This window comes from Cololabis saira, chromosome 17, assembly GCF_033807715.1.
Source record: "Cololabis saira isolate AMF1-May2022 chromosome 17, fColSai1.1, whole genome shotgun sequence".
Taxonomy (NCBI): Eukaryota; Metazoa; Chordata; class Actinopteri; order Beloniformes; family Belonidae; genus Cololabis; species Cololabis saira.
The window spans coordinates 3,855,007-3,867,783 of record NC_084603.1 but is presented as its reverse complement, the minus strand read 5'-3'; the positions used below and the strand labels follow the sequence as shown (position 1 = coordinate 3,867,783).

General features: G+C 39.4%; 1 protein-coding gene across 1 annotated transcript in view; it reads right to left on the bottom strand.

Moving 5' to 3' along the window:
- The window catches only part of rrp12 (ribosomal RNA processing 12 homolog), a 37,127-nt gene that overhangs the window by 13,524 nt on the left and 10,826 nt on the right, over positions 1–12,777 (bottom strand). The window contains exons 13-21 of the mRNA XM_061745574.1: positions 12,473–12,587; positions 12,248–12,390; positions 12,049–12,170; positions 11,895–11,959; positions 10,367–10,529; positions 7,990–8,144; positions 7,839–7,906; positions 6,503–6,596; positions 6,253–6,411 (exon numbers count right to left, since the gene is read on the bottom strand). Of these exons, the coding sequence (XP_061601558.1) occupies positions 6,253–6,411; positions 6,503–6,596; positions 7,839–7,906; positions 7,990–8,144; positions 10,367–10,529; positions 11,895–11,959; positions 12,049–12,170; positions 12,248–12,390; positions 12,473–12,587 (1,084 nt within the window). The remainder of the gene's footprint in view (positions 1–6,252; positions 6,412–6,502; positions 6,597–7,838; positions 7,907–7,989; positions 8,145–10,366; positions 10,530–11,894; positions 11,960–12,048; positions 12,171–12,247; positions 12,391–12,472; positions 12,588–12,777) is intronic.

Here is a 12,777-nt window from a genome sequence, read left to right as displayed (position 1 = left end):
CTTCCTTCTCTCCTTCCTTCCTTCTTCTCTCCTCCTTCCTTCCTTCTTTTTTCCCTTCCTTTTTTCCTTCCTTCCTTCTTTTTTCCCTTCCTTTTTTCCTTCCTCCCTTCTTTTTTCCCTTCCTTCCTTCCTTCCTCCCTTCTTTTTTCCTTCCCTCCTTCTTTTTTCCCTTCCTTCCTTCTTTTTTTCCTTCCTTCCTTCTTTTTTTCCTTCCTTCCTTTCTCCTTCTCCCCTTTTCTTTTTTCCCTTCCTTCCTTCCTTCCTCCCTTCTTTTTTCCCTTCCTTCCTTTTTTCCCTTCCTTCCTTCCTTCCTTCTTTTTTCCCTTCCTTCCTTCTTTTTTTCCTTCCTTCCTTCTTTTTTTCCTTCCTTCCTTTCTCCCTTCTCCCCTTTCTTCCTTCCTTCTCTCCTTCCTTCCTTCCTTCTCTCCTTCCTTCCTTCCTTCTTTTTTCCCTTCCTTCTTTCCTTCCTTCCTTCTTTTTTTCCTTACTTCCTTTCTCCCTTCTCCCCTTTTCTTCCTTCCTTCTCTCCTTCCTTCCTTCCTTCCTTCTTTTTTCCCTTCCTTCTTTCCTTCCTTCCTTCTTTTTTTCCTTACTTCCTTTCTCCCTTCTCCCCTTTTCTTCCTTCCTTCTCTCCTTCCTTCCTTCCTTCCTTCTCTCCTTCCTTCCTTCCTTCTTTTTTCCCTTCCTTTTTTCCTTCCTTCCTTCTTTTTTCCCTTCCTTTTTTCCTTCCTCCCTTCTTTTTTTCCTTCCTTCCTTCCTCCCTTCTTTTTTTCCTTCCTTCCTTCCTTCCTTCTTTTTTCCCTTCCTTCCTTTTCCTTCCTTCCTTCCTTCCTTCCTTCCTCAATTGTCCACCTTCAACTCAAGGATAAGTAGCACTTTTTTCAGTAATATTCATGTTCTGTCCAGAGAAAACAGATGGTTGAAGAAAGGGGAAAAGAGTTGCCATCCAATCAGGCTGCAATCCACACTACCGTAGTCTAAATACACATGCCTACAAGTGAAAGCCGGCTGAAAGCTCCACGGGAAATAATATTTGCTGCAGATTGTTCTTGTGATAGCTCGTAATGACTTTCCTCCTGCACTAGTAGGCAGTTGATGTTTTATTAAATACAGACTTTGGCTGCATAACAGCACAGCAAAGACAGCAGCACTTGAAAAAGGACCTGCGGCACAAAATCTCTCTGTTTTAAAAGGGTCAAAATTGTCATGAAAGTGTTGATTGTAAAACGACTATTGAAATAATAATTTCACAATAATTATTGTGAAATAACTAAGAAATAAATAACTCAAATAGGCATTTCAATATCCATTTAAAGTGCAAAAAAAGAAAGAAATTGCAACAGCTCAAGCAGTAACAGATTATTTTAGCTTGTCTGATTTATTCTGTCACCAGACACAGCTTGCCATGAAGCACCGGCATTTTTCAGGTATTTCATGACAAACCGTGTCCGATAACAGAGAAACCAAACAAGCTATGATTTATTTATTTATTTATTTATTTATTTATTTATTTTTATTTTTTTTTTTTTTTAAGCACTGAGATTTCCGAATGGAAAGTGCATTATAAATTTAATTCATTATTATTATTATTATTATAGTAAATATAGATAATATGAACTTCACTGAACTAATATAACATTTAGAAATTTAAGCTGAAATGTCCAGCATTTTCTCTAAAGAAAAGTTAATTAAGTTCAGGAGTTTTCAAAACTACTGGGACTACTGGGATTAAAGTTCACCAGGCAAAAATGTAATGATGAGAAAAAAAAAAAAAAAATGTATCAAAAAATAAATAAATAAATAAATAAATAAATAAAAATAAATTTAAAAAATTGATCTTTAGACATACAAATCGATTTTTAGGAATTAACATGAGAATCGATTTAGAATCAGAAAATCGATTTTTTTCAACACAGGCCTAGCTCGCAATGCTCCCTTTTCCTCCTCTGCAAGCACTTTTTACAACCTTTCACATCTGATTCTCGTGCCCAAAACACTTCACATGCCGACGAGCCTCAAAAGAGGCGATTCCTACCATGACAGTGACGTGCGAGGCCAGCGTTTTGGGGTCCATGATGAAGAGGATGACCTTTATGAAACCCAAGGCGGCTTTGACGATCTCTCTGGTGCGAGACGACAGCAGCAGGCAAACGTTGTGCAGCAGCTGCTCCAAGGTGGACACCTCGATGGAGTCTGAGGGACAAACGTTACAGACTGAGTCCGACCCCCAAACACAAGCTTTGAAACCCCAGAGTGTCTGTAGACTAGGGATGGGCGGTATGGACAAAAAAAATGTATCACGATAATTTCCGGGCAATTTATCCTGATAACGATAAAAAAATACCAATTCAACTCCACCTTTTCAACTATAAATCTATCCTGTCCTCAGATCCGCCATGTTTGTTACACAAAAACCTCATCAAGGGGAATTTATCCTTCTTTCTTTCTTTCTTTCTTTCTTTCTTTTCTGGCTCATTTCCTTCCTTCCTTCCTCCTTTTCTCCCTTCTCTTCCTTCCTTCCTTCTTTTTTTCCCTTCCTTCCTTCTTTTTTCCCTTCCTTTTTTTCCTTCCTTCCTTCCTTCTTTTTTTCCCTTCCTTTTTTCCTTCCTTCCTTCCTTCTTTTTTCCCTTCCTTCCTTCCTTCTTTTTTTCCCTTCCTTCCTTCCTTCTTTTTTCCCTTCCTTCCTTCCTTCTTTTTTTCCTTTCTTCCTTCCTTCTTTTTTTCCCTTCCTTCCTTCCTTCCTTCTTTTTTCCCTTCCTTCCTTCTTTTTTCCCTTCCTTCCTTCCTTCCTTCCTTCCTTCCTTCCTTCTTTTTTTCCTTCCTTCCTTCCTTCCTTATTTTCTCCTTCCTTCCTTCCTTATTTTCTCCTTCTTTCCTTCCTTCCTTCCTTCCTCCTTCTTTCCTTCCTTCCTTCCTTCCTCCTTCTTTCCTTCCTTCTTTTTTTCCTTCCTTCCTTCTCTTCCTTTCTCCCTTCTCCCCTTTTCTTCCTTTCTCCCTTCTCCCCTTTTTTTCCTCCCTCCCTCCCATCATTTTTACACAAAAACTTTATCAAAGGGAATTTATCGTTTTTTACCGCAAGATGACAAATTCTTATCGTGAGGAATTTTTTTGGACGGTATATCGTGAACGGTAAAAACATCGCCCATTCCTACTGTAGACTAACCTTTATACTCAAAACACTATCCGCGTCAGGGCCAACCACCGTGCAGGTGATCATGGTGACGGAGCCGGTGAGTCCTGCGTACACCAACACCAAGAACTGATCCATGGCATCTAGAGCAGGAGCAGAAAACAATTATCAAAAATGCTCAAACATTCCAAACAGAAGCTAGCCTGCAAGCATTCAGAATAACCGTGTCACCGTTTGTGTTTTCCACAGAAGCGAATGAAAGCATTTCCGATCTCCACCAGAAGAGTGTAGGCGCTTTTACGAGCCCCGACGGACACTTCCTTGGTACATATAATCACCTGGAAGAAAGAATATCCTTAATGACGACCACTAACATCAGTACTCCATGTGTTTGCGTGTTGTTACGAGCTCCCGTACCTCTGGAAGCAGCGCGCTGCTAAAGTCCTTGTGTTCCTCGTTTAACCTTTTCAGTATGTGGCCTCAGACACTTCAACCTCGGCTGAGAAAAAACACAAAGTGGCAAACGCGGTCAAGACGGCTCAGTTCCCCCGAAACTCTTGAGTGTGAGTCGTGCACAGTAGGAATGGGTGATATTTTACCGTTCACGATAAACCGTCAAAAAAATTCCCCACGATAAGAATTTATCACCTCACGGTAAAAATGATAAATTCCTGTTGATGACGTTTTTGTGCAAAGTTTGGATTTAGTTAGTAAGTACATTGTGCGTTTTATCCACGCACAATGTACGTGAAGGAAGGAAGGAAGGAAGGAAGGAAGGAAGGAAGAAAGAAAGAAAGAAAGAAAGAAAGAAAGAAAGAAAGAAAGAAAGAAAGAAAGAAAGAAAGAAAGAAAGAAAGAAAGAAAGAAAGAAAGAAAGAAAGAAAGAAAGAAAGAAAGAAAGAAAGAAAGAAAGAAAGAAAGAAAGAAAGAAAGAAAGAAAGAAAGAAATGAGAAAGAAAAAAAGAAAGAAAGAAATGAGAAAGAAAAAAAGAAAGAAAGAAAGAAAGAAAGAAAGAAAGAAAGAAAGAAATGAGAAAGAAAAAAAGAAAGAAAGAAAGAAAGAAATGAGAAAGAAAAAAAGAAAGAAAGAAAGAAATGAGAAAGAAAAAAAGAAAGAAAGAAAGAAAGAAAGAAAGAAAGAAAGAAATGAGAAAGAAAGAAAGAAAGAAATGAGAAAGAAAAAAAGAAAGAAAGAAAGAAAGAAATGAGAAAGAAAAAAAGAAAGAAAGATATGAGCAAGAAAGAAAGAAAGAAAGAAATGAGAAAGAAAGAAAGAAAGAAAGAAATGAGAAAGAAAGAAAGAAAGAAATGAGAAAGAAAGAAAGAAAGAAATGAGAAAGAAAGAAAGAAAGAAATGAGAAAGAAAGAAAGAAATGAGAAAGAAAGAAAGAAAGAAAGAAAGAAAGAAATGAGAAAGAAAGAAAGAAAGAAAGAAATATATGAGAAAGAAAGAAAGAAAGAAAGAAAGAAATGAGAAAGAAAGAAAGAAAGAAATATATGAGAAAGAAAGAAAGAAAGAAGAAAGAAAGAAAGAAAGAAAGAAATATATGAGAAAGAAAGAAAGAAATATATGAGAAAGAAAGAAAGAAAGAAAGAAAGAAAGAAAGAAATATATGAGAAAGAAAGAAAGAAATATATGAGAAAGAAAGAAAGAAAGAAATATATGAGAAAGAAAGAAAGAAAGAAAGAAAGAAATATATGAGAAAGAAAGAAAGAAAGAAAGAAATATATGAGAAAGAAAGAAAGAAAGAAAGAAAGAAATATATGAGAAAGAAAGAAAGAAAGAAAGAAAGAAAGAAAGAAAGAAAGAAAGAAAGAAAGAAAGAAAGAAAGAAAGAAAGAAAGAAAGAAAGAAAGAAAGAAAGAAAGAAAGAAAGAAAGAAAGAAAGTTGGAGTTGAATTGGTATTTTTTTATCGTCATTTTTATCGTTATCGGGATAAATGCCAGAAATTATCGTGATAAATGTTTTAGTCCATACCGCCCATCCCTAGTGCACAGTACTCGAGAAAAAAAAATCAGGGGGGGTGGTGGATTTTATTATATGGGGACAGATAATTTGTGCTGATTACAAATAATATAATATATTACAAATAATAGCACTGACCAAAACACCTGCAGAAATACTGCAGGAATGACATAGCAGCAGTTAAATGCAGCCTTCTGTAAGCTTTAAATATCCACTGGGCTTACATCAAATACATCAAAACACAACAATAAAAAACACTTTTCTGAACTTATCAATATGACTCTGTCCTTCACAGGATAAGTAACATGGATTACTGCAAAAACTCACAATCTTAACAAGAATATTTGTCTTATTTCTAGTTAAAATGTCTCATTTTAGTAAAAAAAATCTCATTACACTTAAAACAAGACTCATCAGTGGAAAAAACAACAATTTTCACCTGTTTCAAGTAGATTTTCACTTGAAATAAGTAGAAAAATCTGCCAGTGGGACAAGATTTTTTTGCTTGTAATAAGAAGATAAATCTTGTCCCACTGACTTCCTTCTTTTCTCCCTTCTCCCCTTTTCTTTTTTCCCTTCCTTCCTTCCTTCCTCCCTTCTTTTTTCCCTTCCTTCCTTCCTTCTTTTTTCCCTTCCTTCCTTCCTTCCTCCCTTCTTTTTTCCCTTCCTTCCTTTTTCCCTTCCTTCCTTTTTCCCTTCCTTCCTTCTTTTTTCCCTTCCTTCCTTCCTTCCTCCCTTCTTTTTTCCCTTCCTTCCTTTTTCCCTTCCTTCCTTCCTTCCTTTTTCCCTTCCTTCCTTCTTTTTTCCCTTCCTTCCTTCCTTCCTTCTTTTTTCCCTTCCTTCCTTCCTTCCTTTTTTGCTTGTAATAAGAACATAAATCTTGTCCCACTGGCAGATTTTCCTACTTATTTCAAGTGAAAATGTACTTGAAACAGGTGAAAATTGTCAAATAAGTTATTTTTCTGGTGTTATTTTTCTGGTGATGACTCTAAATATTGAAATAGCAGTAAAACCACATTCATTGATGAAATGACATAAGGGATGGAAAGGGGGGATGGCAGTTTTACAGGGGGGAGGATTTTGACCGTTTTTATTTCAGGGGGGATGCCATCCCCCCTCAACTCCAGTACTGGTCGTGCAGAACGACGGCCTCACCCTCTTTGCTGGTGAAGAGGCTCCTTTCAGAGTGTCGAGCAGGATGAGTTTGAGTGTCTCCAGATTAGACACGACAAACGATTTGCACTCGTCTCTCTCCCCGCCGCACATCTCTTCCAGCACGCGGTACGCCTTCTTCTGCATGCCCGGCTCTTTGGCCTGAGAACAAATGAAACCACACGCACAAACTTAACAAGAACTGAATATCAAAAGTACACACGTCATTCATGTACACTTGTAAAACCGTCACCTCCAAATACGGTTGAATCAGTTCAAATGTTTTTGTCATGGTGACTTCATCCACGAAGGGAGCCATGGCAACCAGCAGGTCCATCACTGAGAGCCTGGAAAGGGAGACGGGATTGGTTATATTAGGCATTTTCTAAAATGAATCATTGATTAATATTCCAGAGCGGTGAATAGGAATGGGCGATATTTTACCGTTCACGATAAACCGTCAAAAAAATTCCTCACGATAAGAATTTGTCATCTTGCGGTAAAAACGATAAATTCCTGTTGATGATGTTTTTGTGTAAAACTGATTTATGGTTCTGCGTTAAATCCACGCACAAAGTACGTGAAGGAAGGAAGGAAGGAAGGAAGGAAGGAAGGAAGGAAGGAAGGAAGGAAGGAAGGAAGGAAGGAAGGAAGGAAGGAAGGAAGGAAGGAAGGAAGGAAAGAAGGAAGGGAGAAAAGAGGAGAGAGCAGGAGGAAAGAAGGAAGGAAGGAAGGAAGGAAGGAAGGAAGGAAGGAAGGAAGGAAGGAAGGAAGGAAGGAAGGAAGGAAGGAAAGAAGGAAGGAAGGAAGGAAGGAAGGAAAGAAGGAAGGAAGGAAGGAAGGAAGGAAGGAAGGAAAGAAGGAAGGGAGAAAAGAGGAGAGAGCAGGAGGAAAGAAGGAAGGAAGGAATGAAGGAAGAAAGGAAAGGGAGAAGGAAGGGAGAAAACAAGGAAAGGAGGAAGGAAGAAGAGAGCAGGAGGAAAGAAGGAAGGAAGGAAGGGGAGAAGGAAGGAGAGAAGGAAGGGAGAAAAGAAGGAAGGGAGGAAGGAAGGAAAGGGGAGAAGGAAGGAGAGAGCAGGAGGAACAAAGGAAGAAAGGAAGGGAGAAAACAAGGGAAGGAAGGGAGAAAAAAGGAAGGAAGGAAGGAAGGAAGGAAGGAAGGAAGGAAGGAAGGAAGGAAGGAAGGAAGGAAGAAAACAAGGAAGGAAGGAAGGAAGGAAGGAAGAAAACAAGGAAAGAAGGAAGGAAGGAAATGAGCCAGAAAGAAAGAAAGAAAGAAAGAAAGAAAGAAAGAAAGAAAGAAAGAAAGAAAGAAAGAAAGAAAGAAAGAAAGAAAGAAAGAAAGAAAGAAAGAAAGAAAGAAAGAAAGAAAGAAAGAAGTATAAATTCCCATTGATGATGTTTTTGTGTAACAAACATGGTGGATCTGAGAGTGAGATAGATTTATAGTTATAAAGATGGAGTTGAATTGGTATTTTTTTTATCGTCATTTTTATCGTTATTATCGGGATAAATGCCAGAAATTATGGTGATACATTTTTTAGTCCATACCGCCCATCCCTAGCGGTGAATATGATTTCCTCTCCTACCGTATGAACTCGGTGCTCTCCGCGCTGCTCAACCTTTCAGTGGCTTTTTGCAGGAATGTGCAGATCAGCTGAAGGAGATTGCTTTGAATTAGTGGCCGAGCAGATGAGAGTTTGAGCCGTGCTGAACACGATGAGAACAACACTAAGTTACCTGCGTGTCGGTGACGGTTAAGTAGACTTTAATGGTGTCCAGCACGGCCATCCTGTACGTCCCAGACTCCCCGGCCGGAGGCTGCTGGCTGTACACGTTGAAAAGGATGGGCAGGAAGTTCTTAGAGAAGCGGCCCATCTCGGTCTTGGCTTCCTCTGCAGACATCAGAAGGCAGATACAAATTTAATTAAAGCTGCAAGCAGCGATGAACGGGCCCTCGCACTCACGGCCACCGCCCCCCCATAAGCATATCAGAAAAGACACCACCCACGACTTCCTATGTCAAACCATCCAAAAGATATAGCAGAAAAAAGGGACAACCAATCAGAAGAAGGGGCGGGGCTAATTCAGGCCAATGAAGGTCAAGGACTCCATACAGAGTCCCATGACACCACCCACGACTCTTTATGTCAAACCTTTCAAAAGTTATGGCAGAGAAAAGTATTCTAGGGGGCGCTGTTGAGCCATTTTGCCTCGCTCATTAATGCAAACCATGAAATATCAAATTTATCGCCAGGCCTGGCTTGCATGCAAAATATGGTGACTTTTGGAGAACTATCAAATATGGACCAATCAGATGAAGGGGGGTGCGCTTTTTGGCGTCTAGCGTCGCCACAGTAACACTTTTGAAAGAGAAAAGTAATGCGCGTATTCGCAGGATGGAGACGCACATTTTGATGTATAACACACCTGGGTTCACGATACGGTTCGGGCCGTATTAATTCTCGAAGGAATGGCATAAATTGCTCTAAAATTACGCGATTAATTCAGAATGTTCAAAATGGCCGACTTCCTGTTCGGTTTCGGCCATGGCGCCAAGAGACTTTTCTTTTAGTTGCGACATGATACAGGTGTGTACCGATTTTCGTTCATGTACGTCAAACCGTATTATGGGGCTTGAGGCGCAAAGTTTTTTCTGTCTGAACCAATCAAATGAAGGGTGGGCACGCTTTTTGGCGTCTAGCGTCGCCACGGTAACACTTTTGAAAGAGAAAAGTAATGCGTGGTGTCGGAGGATGGAGACGCACGTTTTGATGTATAACACACCTGGGTGCACGTTACGGTTCGGGCCGTATTAACTGCCGAAGGAATTGCATAAATTTCGTCAAAATGACACAACTAATTCAAAATAGCCGACTTCCTGTTTGGTTTCGGCCATGGCTCCAAGAGACTTTTCTTTAAGTTGTGCCATGATACAGGTGTGTACCGATTTCCGTGCATGTATGTCAAACCGTATTGTGGGGCTTGACGCACAAAGTTTTCCGGGGGGCGCTGTTGAGCCATTTTGCCATGCCCATTAATGCAAACCATTAAATATCAAATTTTTCGCCAGGCCTGACTTGCATGCAAAATTTGGTGACTTTTTGGGCACGTTTAGGGGGAAAAAAGGCCCTCATTTCGTCAGAAGAAAGAAAGAAAGAAAGAAAGAAAAATTCCTACAGATACAATAGGGCCTTCGCACTGAAGGTGCTCGGGCCCTAATTAAGTTAGTTAGTTAATATTTATTTCGGTCAATCACAAACAAAAATCAACAAACAAGATAACACAGGTTTTTCCCTGGTCAACATTGTGATTATTTGACCGAAAAGGTCTGGGCTTGAAGCATAAAGCTTATCTTGCCCACCTTTTAACTGAATATAATATACAAAAAGAACAAATGAAGTATCATATGTCTACACAAAATAATAATAATAATAGTAATTATAGTAATAATAATAATGATAATAATGATAGCTCTGAAAACAGGAAGTGAAAAGATGCTAAGGAAACCGACAAAACCAATTTAAATTGTCATTTTATCTCATGCATGTGTGCATTCTTCTTTGTTTGCTTATTGTGTATTTATATATGTGTCCATTACCTTTGCTTTGAATAATATCTTGTATGCTTTTATTGAATTTGCTAGTTTAAGGTCGTTATCTAATGAGTTCCACAGTTTTACTCCTAAAACAGATATACATCTGCCCTTTGCGTTTGTTCTTATTGCTGTTGTGTCAAACATTGCTGTTCCCCTGAGGTCGTGTTTGCCCTCTCTTAGCTTGAACAGTTCCTGCATGCAGCCCGGAAGTAAATTGTTATAAGCCTTGTATATTATCACAGTAGTGTTCAGATTAACTATGTCTTGCAATTTAAGTGTATTGTTTTGAATGAAAAGTGGGTTAGTTGATGCAAGATAATCAGCCAAGTTTACAATTCTAATTGCTTTTTTTTGGAAAATATAAATGGGTTGAATTATTGATTTGTACGTATTCCCCCACACTTCCACACAATAAGTCAGGTATGGGAGTAGCAGGGATCTGTATAGTGTATAGTGTGAAGTAGAAGTGATTTGACATTGATCACTTTGACCATCTCTGTGGATTTGAAAGCCTCCTACCCGTTGAGCCGCTCTTGTTGATGAGGATGCGCAGAGCCTGGCAGACCGTCAGTCTCAGGTCCGGCCGTTCGTTAATGGCCATGCCGAGAGTTCGGGCAAGGCCTTTGAAAGACGTCACCAGGTCCACGGGACACGTGCAGAATCCAGGTAGCATGGTCCAAAGCTGGGGATGGGGAAAAAAAGAAAAAAAAAAAGCTTTCTATATGATCAACACTTCACCAAATTCACCAGCAAGGCACTAGACTAGGCCTGTGTTGAAAAAAAAAAATCGATTTCCCCAATTCTAAATCGATTCTCATATTAATTCCTAAAAATCGATTCATATGTCTTTATTTTTTATTTTATTTATTTATGTATTTTTTTTTTTCATCATTACATTACAACTTTTGGTTATTTTTTTCTTTATCCCCAAAAAAGGAATGTTTTGTTGGACACGATAATAACGTGCCATGTTTTTGCCTTTAAATAGGTTTAAAGGTATGAAAACATTAAAGTGTTAGGTTATAATTGCAGAAACTGTCTATATTTCATTACTTTATATACTGTCTTGGGGTTACATTTGCAAAAAATGCTAAAAACCAAATGCTCAAAAATTAAAAACCAAAATAGACCGAAAATGGAACAAATAAAAACGGAATGTGGGAAAAAATAAAACCGATTTCATCCGTCTGTTTGCTGGATCTGTTTGGTAATTCTGACCCATGATGTTTCTGTTTCAGTTCTATCAGCATTCTGGGAGCTGATTGGTCCTTACAGCATCATTAGCTGCAATACTTGCTGTTTAATCTCAAAATAATACTAGTAGTAATATTTTGCATAACTACAGTCATATAATTCATGCAACAGCTCAAAAAACTGTTTTAATAAAACTAACCCAAATCAATATCGGAATCTAATCGGATCGAATCAAATCTTGATAATCGATTCTGAATCGAATCTTGACATTTGAATCGATCCCCAGCCCTACACTAGACACAAAAAAAAAAAAAAAAATCACCCTTTGGTAATTTTAAATCATCACCATAATAACTACATCTTAAAAAACAAAAGGGTGAATGTGTGCATGCAGCGCCAGTGTACTGCAAGTGTGTCGATGTCAGGATGTGAAGAAGCCGCCAGGTTTCTGAGAGCAAAGAGCCGTCTGTGGTTCAGATTCCTCACGTCTCTTTAAACTATCAGGAAATACTACAAACTTTCATTCAGACCCTCCTCTAACAGCACAGTCCTCCTAAAATCACTCTTTCACTCTCATTTATGATTTAGAAGCAGTGAAAAACTTCAGCCAGAGCCCTGCAGCATTTAACAGCTGATGAAATTGTGCTTCAATCCTTTTTACGGCAACATTTTAAGACATTTCTTCAAATCCTCATGACAGTTAAATGGTAACAATGACTACTGAGCAATTCTGAGAAACAATGTAAATTCAAATGTAGCTCAATCATAATGTTATCTTGACGAGTAAACACATGTAACCTCTTATTTACTGAGTAAACAGCAGTTAAACAATGAGAGGGGATGAGTGATCTACCTGAAGCTGTAATGTCTGGTAGACTTTGGCCTCCAGTTTCTTCTCTGCTTGCTCCAACTCTTCCGCTGTAACACAGCAGCAGATTCATCAGCTGACACAGACCGACATTAAGATGACCCACATTCCCCCGTGAAGCATCCAACACATGGTTTACCTCTCTGCTTGAGAGTAGAGGCCAGAGGGAGGACGTAAGACGTGAAGAACCCAAGCTGGGTGTTCTTCACGTGGTCTCGTATGACGGGAATCAGCCAGCTGCGCGGGAACTCCAAGTCATCACTGAAAAGCAACCAAATACATTAAGCTATCATGCCGTAATGACTCCGCGGCGTTGTTTTGTCCGTGCTTTTTCCTACTCGTAGCCGGTGATGTTGAGAGGGACGGCAGTGAGCACGACTTCAGGCCCCATACTCTCCACGGCTCCCCCGACGGCCAGGTCCAACTCGCCGCTGAAGGGGAAGTGAGGAGTGGCGCGCAGGTCTGCCAAAGACTGCAGCGACTGCCAACCACAAAACACACAGATTCAGAAAAACTCATCTTTCTCGCGGAGCTAGTCGTCGAAAAATCCCTTGAAACTGTACCTTGGTCATGATGGGATGAGCCTGTTTCCCTGCAGCTCTATAGAAGCAACCGAGAGTCTGCAGCACAAAGGGCCAGGAGGCGTGGAAGCGATAAGACAATCCATCCTCTACGATACTGGAGAAGAAACAGAGTCACAATCAGGTTGGGATTTACATGCAATCTGTCTGCACAAAAGGGGAGATAAGTGTAATTATTAGGGGTGTAACGATACACTAATCTCACGATACGGTACGATACACGATATTGAGGTCACGAAAACGATACGATATAGCAGTATTTTTTTAACAACCTTGAATGAGGTAGT